Below are 16,689 nucleotides of genomic sequence, written 5' to 3'. Positions count from 1 at the left end.
CTACCAGCCATCGCCAGGACAAGCAGCATGTGAAGATGCCAGTAAGCCACGAGCCACGTGGCAAGGTATAGACTTATGGAAATGGATTAATTTAAGCTATAAGAACAGTTAGCAAGAAGCCTGCCACGGCCATACAGTTTGTATGCAATATAAGTCTCTGTGTTTACTTGGTTGGGTCTGAGCGGCTGTGGGACTGGCGGGTGACAAAGATTTGTCCTGACTGTGGGCCAAGCAGGAAAACTCTAGCTACAAGGGTGGCTCACACCTATCCTATAATCCCATCCCTTGAGGGGGGAGCAGAGGCAGGCAGAGCTGAGTTCCAGGCTAGCTTGGTCTATACAGCAAGTTCCATGGTAGCCAGGGTCACACAGTGAGAAACAAAACCACACATCAGACCGAAGGTGTTCTCTGTAGAGGTGTGTGCACGGGAAATCGGGGATATGCTCCTGTCGCTCCCCAGCTGCGGCCTGACGGTCTTACCAGGACCCTGGGGTAGATGGAAGAAGGAGGCAGTATATGATCCCGGAGCAGCCCACAGTCACACTCAGGACCCACAGCCTGCAGACAGTCGTCGTGGATCTGGGAGCACAAAAGGAGAACAAATCACGCGGGAGACTTTTTATCAGTTCTCAGCTTGAAAGTCCCGACAGGAAAGAGAGCCCTCGGGAGCAAGAATAACTGGCAATAAGAGAGGAGGACTCTGGGTCTCAGCCTGGAGGGACACAGCCCCTGAACTGACCTCCAGGTGGCACCACACACAATGCAGTCCTGTCAGGCTGTGGTAGATTCGGATCTTTTTCTGGCAGCGGTCACAACGCCCAGAATCACAGCCTCCTCGAACCCACACGTGTGTCTGGACCTTGAGGGGGAGGGGGGGAAGGCAGGCCCTTGTCTGGGAGGGTCTTGGGTGGGTGGGGGGAGGGGAGCAAAGAGGCTAGGGACCAGGCCGGGATGGGGTTGGCAGTGTGGGGATGAATCGGGCACAGGGTCACTCACACCAATGTCTTTCCGCGACTTGGCATAGGTGCTGACTTCACAAGGCAGGGCCTTCATGGCACAGTGGTCATGAACAGTGTACTTACAGACTGGGGAGAGGGAAGAAGGTCAGAGCCTCAGCCGTGGCCTTTCCCCTCGTCTCCTTTCTTGGGAGTGAGGAAAGATCGCTTACTGGAACAAAACATGCAACCCTCGCTGCCAGGTTGTGGTAGAGAATTAAAGTTTGCAAGGGCAAGCCTTGTCTCTCTCCTAAAAATGCACATGCCCCCTCCTCTCTGTCTCTACCTTGTCCCCATGCTAGGCTGGAACGGACATAGAGTCCAGGCCAGCCAAAGCTACAGAGTGAAACCTTGTCTCAATAAAATAATTGAGTCTTTGATGTACTGCAAAACAACAATGCCCCCCTTTAATGTGTCTACTGTATTTGTTTATGTGTGTGGCATGCATGTGCCTCAACGTACATGTAGAGCTCAGAGGACAACTCTCTAGTCAGTTCTCTCCTTCCATTATAGGATCCAGGGACTGAACTCAGGACATCAGGTTTGGCAACAGTGCCTTTACCTACTGGATGATTTCACCAACCTGTTTGTCTGTTTTGAGACAGGCTGTACTTTAGGCTGACCTTAAGCTTCCTCTGTAGCTGAGGCTAGCCCGTAACTCCCGATTCTCCTCCCTACAACTGAGGGATGCTGTTACTGCATTTTTTTAAAAAAAAGAATAATGATTATTTTTAAAAAAGGAAAAAGGCATATAGACTTGGGTATGAATCTGAGCACAGCACACAAATAATAATAATTCATAATAAAAGTTACTTTGCGGCTGGGCATTGGTGGCACACGCCTTTAATCCCAGCACTTGGAGGCAGAGGCAGGCGGATCTCTGTGAGTTCAAAGCCAGCCTGGTCTACAGAGTGAGTTGCAGGACAGCCAAGGCTACACAGAGAAACCCTGCCTCAAAGCAACCAAATAAATAATAAATAAATAAATAAATAAATAAATAAATAAATAAATAAATAAATAAATAAATAAAAGTTATGTTGCTTTTGCAGGATCATATAGATCAAATGTCAGAGCCTAAAATTCAAATCCTTGTTTCTCTGAGTTCTTAACATCACGTCCCCACTCATTGCTGGGGTTCCCTTTTCCCATACTCCCCGGGTATCATCACTCACAGTTGCAGCTCAGTCCCTGTTTGCCAAGGCCAATGTTCAACTCGCACAGGTTGCAGTAGACTGGTCTGGAGAATCTCTTGGGTCTCCACATATGTTCCCCATTATCTCTCATAGTCTAGGAGGTCACAGAGGAGGCCAACTTCTTAGACGGCTAATCTCTGGTCCTCTGGTGACTGTAACCCGAGACAGCTCTTGACCCATCCTTGCAAATCTTTTCCACTCACCATATCCACCCCGAGGAGCACAAGCAGCGGCACAGTGGTGATCCCAGCCTGGACCCACTCGGCCAGGGAGACAGAGCCATTGCCGTCGTAGTCAATCTCCTTCATCATCTCCTGAAGAATCTGAATGGGAACCAAGAGAAGCCTTTCGCTGAGTGGCCCCCAAGACACCTCTCCACTGTCCCTTGCGACCCCCAGCACCGTCGTTCTGGCAGAGGGAACTAGGTGCCCGTCAGAGATGGCATGAGGCAGATGTAGGACCCTGGGGAAGAGAGTGTAACAAAGAAAGGAACAGACTACCTTACCGGTTCCAGCTCAGACACATCCCAGTCCAGATATTCGGCCACGCGAATCATCTGAAGGATGATTTTTTCTACTTCCTGGGGCAAAGAGGGTAAAAGCCAGAACTAGCAACTTTCTATCACCACTACTCAAATCTCTAGACATCGGAGGCTCCTGGATTCCACTTCCAAATTCACCTCTTGTTCTCTGACAAGTAAATAATAAATATTCGAATGCTTCACATCTCCAGCCTTTTTCTCTTTTAGAGCTCAAGTTCTTGGGAACTACTTTCATATTCAGCCCTAGCAGGCTAAGAATCTAGACACCTCTTCCTTTGTCTCCTCTTTTGTTATTGTTGCTGGGGAAAGGGTAGTGTTGGAGATGAATCTAAGGTCGTGTGTATGCTAAGCGATCACGCACTGTGCCACTGGGCTACACCCTCAACCTTTTCTCTGCTTCTGGCGACCCTGGGGAAGTCCGGGAGTAAGAGCACTGGCAGACGGACAGATTCCCTTACCCAGCGCATGGGTCCCACAACTCACCGAGCTGTCCAGGATCCCGTTTCTGTCCCTGTCGTACAGCTTGAAGGTGACTGTGAAGTTTTGGAGGAACCCAGTCAATTTATGAGAGAGAGAGCTAAAGAATTCATTCCAAGGCCAGGCACGTAAGGGCCTGTAATCCCAGCACTTGGGAGGTACAAGCAGGCAGATCTCTAGTGAGTTCCAGGCCAACCTGGGATACATAGTGAGACCCTGTCTCCAAAAAAACCGAAAAACACAACAAAAACCAAACTAAAACAAAAGCCCCTGAGTATTCAGAAAACAGGAGAAATAAAGAGATATGGAAGGAGCTGGAAGTTAAGAATAGAACAGAGGGGCTGGAGACACGGCACTGGCTGCTCTTCCCGAGGTCCTGAGTTCAATTCCCAGCAACCACATGGTGGCTCACAACCATCTGTAATGAGATCTGGCGCCCTCTTCTGGCCTGCAGGGACACATGCAGGCAGAACACTGTATACATAATAAGTAAATACATATTTAAAAAAAAAAAAGAATAGGACTGATAGCTGGGCAATGGTGGTGCACGCCTTTAATTCCAGCAATCGGGAGGCAGAGGCAGGTGGATCTCTGTGAGTTCGAGGCCAGCCTGGTCTACAGAGCGAGTTCCAGGACAGCCAGGACTGTTACACAGAGAAAACTGGTCTCGAAAAACCAAAACAAACAACAACAACAACAAAAAACAAAACAAAACAAAACAAACAACCAAAAGAATAAGACTGATAGAACAGATGAGCAGAAGGACAGCTGGACAGCTGGAGGCCCAGGTTGTAACCTGCCATTCCAGGACTCAGGAGGGTAGAGAGTTTGAGACCAGGATGGCTTACGTTGTGAGACCCTGTCACATACAAATAAAACAAAAAGGGAGGAAAACAGCCATGCATGCCAGCCTTGGTAAACAGAATAGAGACGGCACACACTTCTATGCACCACGAACATCCGAGGCCACCTACATGGGGATGTAAGACTCGGGAACTGGAGTGACCGGGAAGGGTGGAATGGGGAGGTAAGCATGTGTAGGCAGTCCAGGAGAACAGAGGAAACAGACCTGTTCTCTGGTGCACCCTTGTTGGCCTTTAGAAACCCCAAGGAATGAGGAAAGGGGGTCTGGGGGATACTTCCCTTCCCCCTCCCCCTCCCCACCCCTTTTCCCTGCTCGGAATGGCAAACTCACACTCTAGCTTGTCTTCTGGCCGGCCACCCTCCAGGAGGGAGAAGTAGCAGGAGACATCACTGAGACAGACCATACTGGCTACAAAACAAAACACATGGCAGATCCAAGGTCAGGGCCCCCTCTACGCTGCGTCTTTTCCCTGCGCTCATCTCAGGGCTCCCCTTTATCTTCCTTTTCACTAGCTCCTAGCTCTCGCTCTCTCCGCCTGCCCACAGCGAGTGACTGCTTCAACTCCTGTCCCCAGATTCAAACTGCTTTAACCTCTCTTTCCACAGGCCCCACCCCGCCCGGTCTCCGTCGTCACCTCTAGTTAGTCATACCGTTCGCCTCCGTCGCCTCTAAGCATTGATCGCTACTAGTGTGAAATGACCAAAACAGGGACCAGCAGAGGTGATAGGGAATTTCATCCACTTCCAGATAGATCTTCAGGAACTGCTCAAACCCCACGTATCCAATGGCCTGTGATCAGAGTGAGTGTTACCCTGGGGAGTCTGCAGGACAGAGAAGCTGAGGGCTAAGGAATGGGGAGTCTGGGAGGCCGACACCAAACGCAGTGCTGAGAGGCACTGGGAATAAATATGGCTCCTTGGGCCACCTCCAGAGTTACTCGGATCTCTGGTCTTGTTCTAAAGCAATGGCTGTGGTAACCAACCAGCAAGTGGGTATTTAGAGGTGGGAAAAGGAGGAAGTGTGCCCACAACAATTCCCCGAAGCTGGGGATCTCAGTGGAAACACAAAAACAAAGATGAGGGAGCTGGAGAGATGGCTCAGAGGTTAAGAGCACTGGCTGTTCTTCCGGAGGACCTGAGTTCAATTCCCAGCAACCACATGGTGGCTCACAACCACCTGTAATGAGATCTGGCGCCCTCTTCTGGCCTGCAGGCAGAACACTGTATACAAAATAAATAAATATATCTTTAAAAAAAAAACAAAGATGAGAAGTAGACAAGGAGAGGGCGCCCCACGTCACTCACATCTCCTTGGCGATATTTGCTCATCTCGCCGTCCTCGAAGAGCTTCAGAACATCGCTGACCTTTTTGGTGGAGTCTGGGCGAGAAGAGAGAGGAAGACAGGGATGAGAGCAGAGCTTGGTTCTCCTGGCCTTCCACCACAGCCCACCTGGACATCTACAGGGGGGGAAAAGGGTTTGGAAGAGAGGAGAAATTGCAAGAAGGGAAGAACATTTCAGCTCCTCCGCAGGAATGCCCTTGTTTTCTGCTTTGAGGCCTGGAGCAAGCAGTCAGGTAGAGGGTATGTGGGCGGAGAGCTGAAGCATCAGGCATGGGCTGTGTGAGAAGGGGGATCAGCTCCAGGTGGCTGGACACTGGGGTGGAGTCTGCTAGGAAGGAAGCCTCCAGAACTGAAGGGCCAGGACAAAGACTCACATTCCATGTATTTTTGCAGCTGGGCAAAGTCTTCTGGGCTGATGAGGCCCTTCTCTTTGGCCATCCTTTTTTTCTTCTCAAGGAGTAGCACGAAGAGAGCCCGGTAATACAGCTTCTGGGGTTTCTTTTTCAGAGGGTAAGCCTGGGGAGAAGAACGGAGCTCTCATGGAGACCTGGCTAGTTGTCTGCATCGAGTGCTTCCTTTCCCGGTGCCCGGCTCCAGCTCTCCCCGACAAGGCCTGGTCTCTGTCTTCCCTTCTCTGACTCATCCCTGACATTTTCTTTCATTTCTGTCTTGATTAATCTGGCCACTATCAACACACACACACACAAACACACACTCCCACACCCAATGCGCCTGGCCTTTTTCAGTCCACACCCCTAACCACCCACTTCTGGCTCAGGGGCCTCTGCCCTTCTCCTCCCACCCTCCCAAGGTTCTCACCTCAGCCAGCTTCGTGTTGCAGCACCCCATCTGGCTTTCTCCCCCTCCAGCCACACACCCGGCGCCCCCCCACCGCAACGACCTCTAGCGCTTCTGACGCGAGACTCAGAACTAGCAGAACTAGCGGTGGCTTGGGATCCCACCTAGCCCTGGTCCTGTCCCATGGGGCTCTACTAGGGACTGGCGGGAACCTGGCTCGTGGGACGGGAGGAGGTTGGAGAGGCAGGCTCCAGTTTCCCGGGCGCCCGACCGTGGAGCGGCAGGCTCGGCTAGGACGCCAGATCTCCCACCCCGCTGGGTTACCAGCCTGTACGGGACCCCACCTTTGGGTACGGGACCCAGGACACAAGCAGGGGCGATCACGTGGTCCTGCCCAATTCCCGCTTAAGGAACTGAGTAGGAGAGGGTGACATTTCTTGGCGGTTTTACTGGTTCCGCAATAGACCACCTGCCCGAGTCACTGGCCCTGACAAGCTACTGTATCCAGGGCCCTGGGTCTCCCAGGCAAATGCTCCACAATTGAGCTACACCAGCCTCCATTGTTCAACAACAGCAACAACAGTAATTATATATTTTACAGAAGTAAACAGAACAGGGAGGTTGGGGGGTCAGAGCCACTCAGATTTAACTGGACTCCACTCTTGGCCGTGATGGGCCTGGAATAATTACGCTTGAGAAACAGAGAAACCGGCACTTGGCGGTTCACAGCTGGGAAGTTAAATAAAATAATGTTAAAAATAGCTCGAATAATGGCTGGCATAAAGGAAGCCTACAAGAAATGTCAACTATTACTGTACTCACACAGCTAAAATTTCAAATGAAAAATTTTTTTAAAGAAATAAGAACACAAAAAGAATCAAAAGTAAAAAAAAAAAAAAGTTTAAGAACAAAACAAAACAGTGTGGTGTCTCACCACCTGTAATCCAAGAGCTCAGGAAGAGGAGGCAGGATCCTCGTGAGTTCAAGGTAAGACTGGGATACATGGTGAGAAACCTCTCACCCTTCCTTCACTTTGGGGGAAAAAGTTTTGGTGACCCACAACCATAACCCCAGCATTGAAAAGGTGCAGCAGGCAGAAAGATAAGGATTTAAGGTCATTTCATGGTTACTTTACACGTTCAAGATCAATGTAGGATACATTAAGATCCCGTCTCAAACAAACAAACAGACTATAAATAATAAACAAACAAAAAATTAAAAAACCCAGTGTCAGACAGGTGTAGAGGGGGATGCTTGTAATCCCCAAAGCACCCGGGAGGTAGAAGCAGGAGGATTGTGAATTTGAAGACAGCTTGGGCTATGTAGTGAGACCTTATGTCAAAAATTACAACTGAGCTTTGAATGGTGGAAGCAGAGGCAGGAGGATCTCTGTAAGTTCAAGGCCAGCCTGGTCTATAGTGAGTTCCTGGACAGCCAGAGCTTTTTGAGACCGTCTCAAAACAAACAAACAAACGACAACAACAAAAACCTACTTGCTGCACTTTGGGAGAACCCGATTTGATTCCCAGTACACACACAACCGTTGGCCTACAATAGCCTATAAATTCCACCTTTAAGGAACTTGATGTCCCTTTTCTGGCCTCTGGAGACACTGCACACACATCAAATATATACACATAAATTAAAAAAACATATCCATCAATCTTGGTGACTTATGCCTTTAATCCTCGCAGGGGCAGGAGCAGGTGGATCTCTGAATATGAGAACAAACAGCTCTAGTATTGAGTTCCAAGACACATACCTTTAGCCAGAGCTACATAGTGAGTCACATGGCAGCATGTAAATTAATAGAAATGGGTTTAAGTTATAAGAGCTAGTTAGAGCCAGATGGTGGTGGCACACACCTTTAATCCCAGCACTTGAGAGGCAGAGGCAGGAGGATTTCTGTGAGTTCGAGGCCAGACTGGGCTACAGAGTGAGTTCCAGGATAGCCAGGACTACACAGAGAAACCCTGTCTCGAAAAATTAAAAAGAAAAAAAAAAAAAAGAACTAGTTAGAAACTTGCCTAAGCTATTGGCTGAGCTTTCGTGATTAGTAATAAGTCTCTGTGTCATTGGGGAGTCAACAGTCCTGATGGAAAAGTCCAATTACAAATCGTACCCCACGTGGGGCACTTATTTCCATATAAGACCTGAGAAAGCTTTTTTTTTTTTTTTTTTTTTTTAAAGCCTACAGTACCCGGTATTCCCAGGCAGTCTCCCATCCAAGTACTAGCCAGGCCCAACCCTGCTTAGCTTCCGAAATCAGACGAGATCGGGCGCGTTCAGGGTGGTATGGCCGTAGACAAGACCTGAGAAAGCTTTAAAAAAAGGCTTTAAACACACAAAAATGGAGCCAAACATGGCTTCCTAGTCCTGCGGTCTCTCATGCAGCCGAAGCAGAGATGCGTCTCTTGGCTACTGCTTGTGGGCTTTAGCTGCCAGTGCCATGAACTAAGCTGCACAGCTGTTTAAGATTTTTTTTTTAAGATTTATTTATTTATTATGTATACAGAGGAGGGCACCAGATCTGATTATGGATGGTTGTGAGCCACCATGTGGGTGCTGGGAATTGAACTCAGAACCTCTGGAAGAGCAGCCAGTGCTCTTAACCTCTGAGCCATCTCTCCAGCCCCAAGATTTTTGCTCAACTTGTACAGCCACTTTGGAAATCAATATGGCGGTTTCTCAGAAAATTGGTAATCAATCTACCTCAAGATCCAGCTATACCATTCTTAGGCATATACCCAAGGAATGCTCAATCATACCACAAGGACACATGCTCAACTATGTTCATAGCAGCACTATTCGTAATAGAACCTGGAAACAACCTAGATGCCCATCAACCAAAGAATGAATTAAGAAAATGTGGTACATATACACAGTGGAGTACTATTCAGCAGAGAAAAATAATGACACCATGAAATTTGCAGGCAAATGGATGGAACTAGAAAATATCATCCTGAGTGAGGTAACCCAGACTCAGAAGAACAAACATGGTATGTACTCATTCATAAGTGGATACTAGATGTAAAGCAAAGGACAGACTGCAACCCACAGATCCAGGGAGGCTAGCTAGCAGGGGGGACCTCAGGATGACTGTGACTTATAATAAGTTTTGGTTTTGCCCAATCACTGGGCAAGCTTTAGTGAAACATTTCACTCTTAGGATAAGAATTTGTTCCATATCAAGCTGATAAAAGAAAATGCTCGCTGTACTTTCAGGAGGGGAGGCTAAAATCTTTTTAGATTATGGATTAACCTATAGAAAAATGTCTGCTATAAATCAAACAGTGAAGGGGAAGATGAATAGGAAATCTCACTTATACAACTTAAGTAAAACATAGCTCTCTGAACAGATGAAGATAGATTTCTTCTGTATCCCAGAATCTAATCACTATTTATATGTATAATTCAGCTATCAATCATTTGGCTTAAAAGGGCTTATTGGGAAATGTTATCATTTTTACTATTTTCTACAGAGAAAATATTTTCCAGTTTCAAATAACCCTGAACTCTTGAATTATAACCTGTTTTTATGTTCAAGCTACGTGTATATTATTTCTCCTGCAGTTGCACATAAAATGTTTTTACATTTTAAAAAAGGACAAATACTATAGAAGTGTATTACATGAAATATATAGAATATACAAATTTATAGAGACAGAAAGATTAAATGCTATCCCAAGATGGAGAAGAAAGGAATATAGAGCAATGATTTCCTAAGTACAGAGTTTCTGTTTTGTGTGATGGAAAAGTCCCACAAACAGACAGTAGTGTCAGGACATAATATCATGAATATAATAAATCAATACAATTAATGTAATTAATGAATATCATAAATATAGTTATTAAATGAATACTGTGAATGTAATCAATGAATACCAGAAATGTAATTAATATCATGAGAGTAAATAATGAATATCATGAGTGTAATTAATATCTTGAATGTAATTCATGCCACTGAATTGTGAACTTAAAAATGATTACAACTGCAAATATTATGTTCATTTTTAAAAAAAGGTGGGCCGGGCAGTGGTGGTGCACACCTTTAATACCAGCACTTGGGAGGCAGAGCCAGGCAGATCTTTGTGAGTTTGAGGCCAGCCTGGTCTACAGAGCGAGATACAGGAAAGGCGCAAAGCTACACAAAGAAACCCTGTCTCGAAAAAAAAAAAAAAAAAAAAAAAAAAGGTGGAGTGTAATCACCATACATTATATGTGTGTATGAAATTGAAGACAGCGATGTTCTAAAATAGAAAGTAGTGATGGTGTCATGGGCCTATGAGGATGCTGGACTAAAGTCTATCAAATTGTGCAAACAGGCAAATTGTATACTATGTGAATTACCGGTCAATAAAGATTTTATAAAATGTAAAAAAAAAAAAAAGATTTTGCTCATGCAGACAGAAAAGGTTACAGATACACAGCAAAGCAGGTTCAGATGGGTAAAAAAAAACTCTAAACAATTTACAAGGTGTTTAAAAATATGCATAGGCTTAAAAAGGAAAAGAAAATGGGTATAGACAGTCATATAAAAAGTCTATAAATAATAAGACAAAAGTCTTTAAAAAGAAAATAAAATAATATAAAAAGAATAAGCCATGTAGAGATAGATGGTCTATACACAGAGAGTCTAGAACCTGTATGATGGTGAACTGACTAAATTTTTGATCGCTGATGAGCAAACAACAGCTGCTGAGAGACATTGGATTATAAAAACTATTAAATTAAACCAACCTATATATTTAAAAAAAAGTCTTAACTTCAAAATAGAAGCCAAAAAATATGTTACGTTGGGAAAGAGGTTATGCTTTTGTTTACACAGGAAACGAAAGGCTGTGGGTTCATTCAAGGTTGACAGAGATCAGAACTGATGTGGGGGGAGGGAAGACCCCCTGAAAATCCTGGCTACAGACCTAAAGAAATCCAAAATAACTACAAGACAGGTGACATATTTTACCTGCTCAGACAATAAAGCAAAAAAATCATCTTTGGCTGGCTTGTGTACAATGCACAGTCCATACTTGTGTTGATACAGATATGTATGCTACTTTTGAAAAATTTGTGTGTTTTCAGAGCAAGAGGACCAAACATCAATGAAAACGGGTGACCCAGGTGGTCCAGCCTCACAGACCGCTCCAGCCAGACTGTAGATAAGCCCTACATTTTCCCATCACACTGAGACTAGACAACAGCTAGCTCTCCTAGGATTTGAACATTACCCCAATCAGAGTCCCCTAAAAAATGCCAGTGCCCCCAGACAACAGGAAGCAGTCTAGAGAATACAATGCCCACATTCCCAAGAAGATGGGGTTGGTGTTTTTTTGGGTCATTCAGTGGATTATAGATATTTGTCATCATTTAGGGGGGTTGGGTAGAAGTTGTTATTGGTCATGGTCAGAAAAAAAAATGAACAGAGGAGATTAGATTCCAGGATCTCCTTCTGAAGAGAAAAAAGGGGAATATAGTATAGAAATGATGGGTTAAAAGGATAGATTGTTGAGTCTACTTTGGAACAACCTCTTGTCTCAAATATTTTACATTGGCATGGAATTCTGTATATTGATATTATTTTTGCTATACTATATATATATTTCTACTCTTGTTTAAGGTATTTTGTATGTTGATAAAAATTTAAAGTTGTTTTGTTAGGACATATTGTATATACATTTCTACTCTTATTTAAGGTATTGTACCTACACAGCTCATTTAACAATGTAATATAAATTTCTCGTCCTTGAAATTTATTATTACTAACTATTTAGGATAATAAATTCAGGTTAGTAGGTAGTCACCTATAACAATCAAACTTGTAGTCATGTTAAGTATATTTTCAAGGTCAAACAGATATATTTTAGATAGACAGGTGGTCTTCAAACATTTCAGAAATCTACAGAATATGTCATTTAAAATGTTTTAATAATTGGCCGGGTGGTGGTGGCGCATGCCTTTAATCCCAGCACTCAGGCAGGCGGATCTCTGTGAGTTCGAGGCTAGCCTGGGCTACCAGGTGAGTTCCAGGAAAGGCACAAAGCTACACAGAGAAACCCTGTCTTGAAAAAAAAAAGTTTTAATAATTGTAAGGCTTTTCATGACAATGAGACACATATGCTTTTGGTATCACCATTTTACTTCAGAAAGGGATGATGTGCATTGAAGAAACTCCATATGGAGTTTGCTTTCTTTGGGGCAAAAAGCTAGCCACTGGACAAAGAAACTGCCCCTGCCTCAACTGCTGACAGTATGCTGTCCAAATTAGACAAGCAGGACACAGAAGTAAGTGACCGCCAAACTTTGTCAAAAAAAGGTAGGTCAGTCCTTCAAAATTCCTGCTTCATAGAAAGGTCTGTCAGACGTTCTAGGCCTGTAGGTCAAAGGTGGATGCCCCAATGCTGCAGAGGAACCTTGGATGACTGTTCAGGCAGCCAGCTGTTTCTGTCTTTTCTATAGTTTTGGAAATTGCTTTGCTCTGCACTTCCTGTTCACTCAGGCAATATTACATCCTTCAGGGGTCTTCGATGGAGTTGAAGACTAGATAGTTATGGTTGCAGTTTTCCTTAGTTATGATAGGAGGTAAATTAGGTATAGAGCTTTGGACTCATCAAGATAGAATAAATAATGAAGTTTTTTCTCCAAATATGTCAAATACAAATGGACTGGACATTGTGAATGTAATTCTTACCTGATAATTATTGGTTTTTTTTTTTTTTTGTTTTGTTTTTTTTTGTTTTTTGTTTTTGTTTTCGAGACAGGGTTTCTCTGTAGTTTTGGTGCCTGTCCCGTATCTCACTCTGTAGACCAGGCTGGCCTCGAACTGATAATTATTCTTACTGTTTATATTTTTATTATGTTAAAGTTAAAACCTTTCCTTTTTATTTAGACAAAAGGGGGGAAATGTGGGATATTCCTTTACACTGTATAAAGATAAGTCACTGTGATTGGTTTAATAAAATGTTAAAAAGCCAATAGCTAGGCAGGATTTTCAGGGCAGAGCGACTGCTGTAAAGAAGAAAGTGGAGTTGACAGCCAAGTGGAGAGGGAGCAAGACTTGAAGGAGGACAAGTAAAAGCCACGAGTCATACAGCAGCATGTAAATTAACAGAAATGGGTTGATTTAAGTTATAAGAGCTAGTTAGCAACAAGCCTAAGCTATCAGCTGAGCTTTCATAATTAAGAATAAGTCTCCATGTCATTATTGGGGAGTTGACGGTCCCTACGAAAAGGTCCGTCTCAAAACATAAAAACAAAAACCCTGAACAACCCAGAGGGGCTGTTAAGAAGGTCCCGGAGCTAAAGGAGCTTGCTGAACAAGCCTGGAGACCTGAGCTGCATTCCCATAACCCATACAAAGGCAAAAGAAGAATGAAAAAACTCCACAAAGCTGTTTTCTGATCTGCACACTTATGCCACATTGGCACACACAGACATACACACACGTACACTCACATTAAAAACTTTATAAAAAAGAAGAAGGAAAAAAAAAAAGGAAGAGGAAGAGAGGAGAAGGAAGATACAGCTGAAGCTCAAGGAAGTCACAGGCTGGAACAGCCCAAGACAACCGATAAGCAGAGGACACAGGAAGGCCTCTCTTGCCTTTACTCTGTTCCACTCTTCCTGCCACATACTGCTTTCTGACTCCATCGCATGACAAGTTTTTACCTGATTATCACCATGACATCCGCAGTCCTGCCTGATTAGAATACTTTTCCCTCTTCCTGGCAGAGCCATCTCGCCTAAAACACCAGCTTGTCCACGAAAACTTCCCGGATATTCCATCCAGTTTTGTTTTTGTTGAGACAGGGTCTCACTAGCTCATGCTGGCCTGAAACTCCTGCCTCAGCCTCTTTATTATTTATTTTCATTTGTTCTATTGCAGGTGTGGCTCCCCTTCAAATCATAAGCAGAAAATTTTAACCCCTTCTTTAAGTGTTCGTATTCTACCAAAAAGTTGGCTTCACAAAAGCAGGAACTCATCAGTCTTCTTTCCTACTCTATCCTAAGTACCTAGAACAGGACTCAGCATGGACTCAGTCTTTCAATATTGGTTCTAGAAATGGTTGTGTAGACCCGAGTAGTCATTTTTGGGGGACTATTCATCCAAGTTTGGATAAAGGGAATGCCACCAAGTGTCCACTTGGCAGTCGGGGAAGTATGAGATAATTTGGAGGGTAGATAGTAGGTACTAAATACGTAGCTGTCAAATTTGTGACTGATGCTAAAAGACACTCATTGAGGTATTCCATCAAACACTCTGGCCTTGCTGGAGGTGTAGCTCAGTTGGTAGAGTACTGGCTTAGCATGCACAAATTCAATCCCCAACACCACATAACCCGAGCCTGATGATACATGCCTGTAGTCCCAGCATTTGGGAAGTGGATGGAGACAGAAAGATCAGGATTTCAAGGCCAGATGGCTTTGGCTTCAAAACACTGACCTCTACCCACTGATGTAGGGAATGTGGGCCTGGGTACAGGGAGGCAGCTGGGGCTACAAGAACAGCCCAGCCGTTTCCTGTCTGATGGCATCAGATCTCCTCTGAAACCTTTGCCCCACGACACACGCAGCACAACATCCACGTTCCAAGGACTCTCTGAGGACACTTGAAAAGGGTCTGTTAGGACAGTGACACCCGAGGAAAGGACTTTGCCTTGCTGGCTCTCACCAATGGCTGTAATAATCCATCCCCGGCTACCCACAGAGCTAATGGATATATGAGTCTTATGATCAATGGAGCTCGAATAGCTTAATTAGCATCTCTGATTACTGCTGAGGATGGACTGTGGGAGATGGAATCTGAGGGAGAAGAAACAGGGGACAGTGAGAAGGAGAGAGGCCAAGATGCTTCTTTCCAATCCCTTCTTTGGCTCCCCAGGTCTTACACCTGGAGAGAAAATAATGTAAACTGAGAATGTGTTTCCTTTTATTGTTTGTGTTTGAGCCAGGGTCTCACTATATAGCTCTTGTCACAGCCTCCTAAGTGCTGGGACTACAGGCATCTGCCACCACGCCCTGCTCAAGAATGGACTTTTGAATTAGGTACAAGTTAGAACGCTAGCTCTTGGATGAGTCATTTTACTCACTGAACCAAGTTAATTTTTTAAAGCTGGGATGGAACCCAAGGCCTTAAGATCTCAAGCATGTCAGGTAAGCCTTCTACTGAGCTATACACGCTATCTCAAATTTATCAATAAAATAAAACCGCAGGGAGAGTGGAACAGAGTAAAGAGGTACCTAATCAGTCACAGAGTGGTTTTTAAGTAAGTTTATATTAGGAAGTGTACATAGCAAACTGCATGATACAGAATAAGAACTCAATAAACATCAGCCAATATTATATAAAGTAATGCACAGAAAATAATTTTATGTCTGGTTTGTTGTGTTGGTATAGGAAGTTCCAGCTACTCAGGAGACAGAAGGATGAAAGGCCTGCCTGGGCTACAGAGTGAGTTCAAGGATAACATGGGTAATTTTGTTGAGACCTTGTCCTCCACTCCCGGAAAAAATGTGGGAAAAAAAAGAAAAGAAACACATTTGGGTATTAGGAAAAAATTATACTTTTACACCAAGAACTCACAAATTTAATGACTTTCACAGGTAGTGAGGCCCAGTTATGTTCCTTCCACCCCAAAGTAAAAATACTTGTGTCAGGTACAGACACGCAGTAGCATCAAGATCGTGAATGTGCCTCTGAGCAACGAGGAGGTGGCCAGAAACTATAGAGTCAGGGACATCTGTGGGTTGGGACCTTGGACATGGGGGCTCCTGGGGATCTATTCAGTTGCCCTGACTTCTGTCACCGGGAGTATGAATGCTCCTGGACCTGAAGGGGAGCAAACTGCAGGATCCTGAGGCCTCAAAGGCCCGGAACAAGTTCTTTCAGCTCCAACCCGACCCTGAGGCTATAACCTGGGCTAGTCCAGACACATGCAGGGCTGGAAGGGTGGGGTCCATGGCCCTACCCCCAGCTACCAGTGACTCACCCGTCCCTTCCCTCCCCTGGTTTCCCGACTCACCTCTACCAACCTAGGGTGAGACAGGAAGAAACTGACTTGGAGGGAGGGAAAGAATCTTACAACATCCTGGGCTCAGAAAGACAGTAAGACAGACTCAGGATTGCAGTCAAGACTTCTGTCCACAGCACATTCCACCAAGTCTTGTGCCTCTCATTCTCTAGATCTGAGTTTAAACATCGAATACTAGAAATTGCAGTTATCAAATAGCTAAGGTTTCCACGACTGGCACTAACATTTAAAGTTTCCTTTTCGCTTCATTGCTCACTTCCAAGTTCACCATTATTCAAGAACTAGCTGTCTCTAGGACATTCAGGATGTCCCAGCAAGAAACCTCACAGCTCAGGCACTCCCAGTTTTGGAGCCAGGCCTGATGAGCTGGACTTAACCATATCAGGGATGGTGCCCCCTTTTGAACCCAGGGTTGAGAGTTCATTCTCTCTTCCCCATCCCTGCTACTAACTA

At 44.8% G+C, this 16,689-nt stretch overlaps 1 protein-coding gene and 1 non-coding gene across 7 annotated transcripts in view; both read right to left on the bottom strand.

The window, feature by feature from the left end:
• Dgka (diacylglycerol kinase alpha) overlaps window positions 1–16,689 on the bottom strand; it is a 28,801-nt gene that overhangs the window by 10,397 nt on the left and 1,715 nt on the right. For 3 of the 6 annotated variants that reach the window (XM_042263489.2, XM_006987319.4, XM_076553971.1), the window contains 11 exons: window positions 5,788–5,929; window positions 5,376–5,449; window positions 4,722–4,860; window positions 4,402–4,479; window positions 3,213–3,262; window positions 2,694–2,768; window positions 2,392–2,511; window positions 2,168–2,282; window positions 997–1,085; window positions 740–859; window positions 481–579 (listed from right to left, as the gene is read on the bottom strand). In XM_042263489.2, the coding sequence (XP_042119423.1) occupies window positions 481–579; window positions 740–859; window positions 997–1,085; window positions 2,168–2,282; window positions 2,392–2,511; window positions 2,694–2,768; window positions 3,213–3,262; window positions 4,402–4,479; window positions 4,722–4,860; window positions 5,376–5,449; window positions 5,788–5,851 (1,023 nt within the window). In that variant the 5' untranslated portion in view covers window positions 5,852–5,929. Of the gene's footprint in view, window positions 1–480; window positions 580–739; window positions 860–996; window positions 1,086–2,167; window positions 2,283–2,391; window positions 2,512–2,688; window positions 2,769–3,212; window positions 3,263–4,401; window positions 4,480–4,721; window positions 4,861–5,375; window positions 5,450–5,787; window positions 5,930–6,232; window positions 6,687–16,689 lie in introns of those variants that run through there. The other 3 variants (XM_016005876.3, XM_076553972.1, XM_042263491.2) reach the window with 3 other exon arrangements.
• On the bottom strand, window positions 8,400–8,518 carry LOC121823825 (5S ribosomal RNA). The gene has a single exon (XR_006065474.1). It is a non-coding gene; the product is annotated as a 5S ribosomal RNA (ribosomal RNA).

Source organism: Peromyscus maniculatus, chromosome 18 (assembly GCF_049852395.1).
Source record: "Peromyscus maniculatus bairdii isolate BWxNUB_F1_BW_parent chromosome 18, HU_Pman_BW_mat_3.1, whole genome shotgun sequence".
Lineage (NCBI taxonomy): Eukaryota > Metazoa > Chordata > Mammalia > Rodentia > Cricetidae > Peromyscus > Peromyscus maniculatus.
Note: the sequence above shows the minus strand (reverse complement) of the source record. Positions and strands in the feature narration are given on the sequence as shown.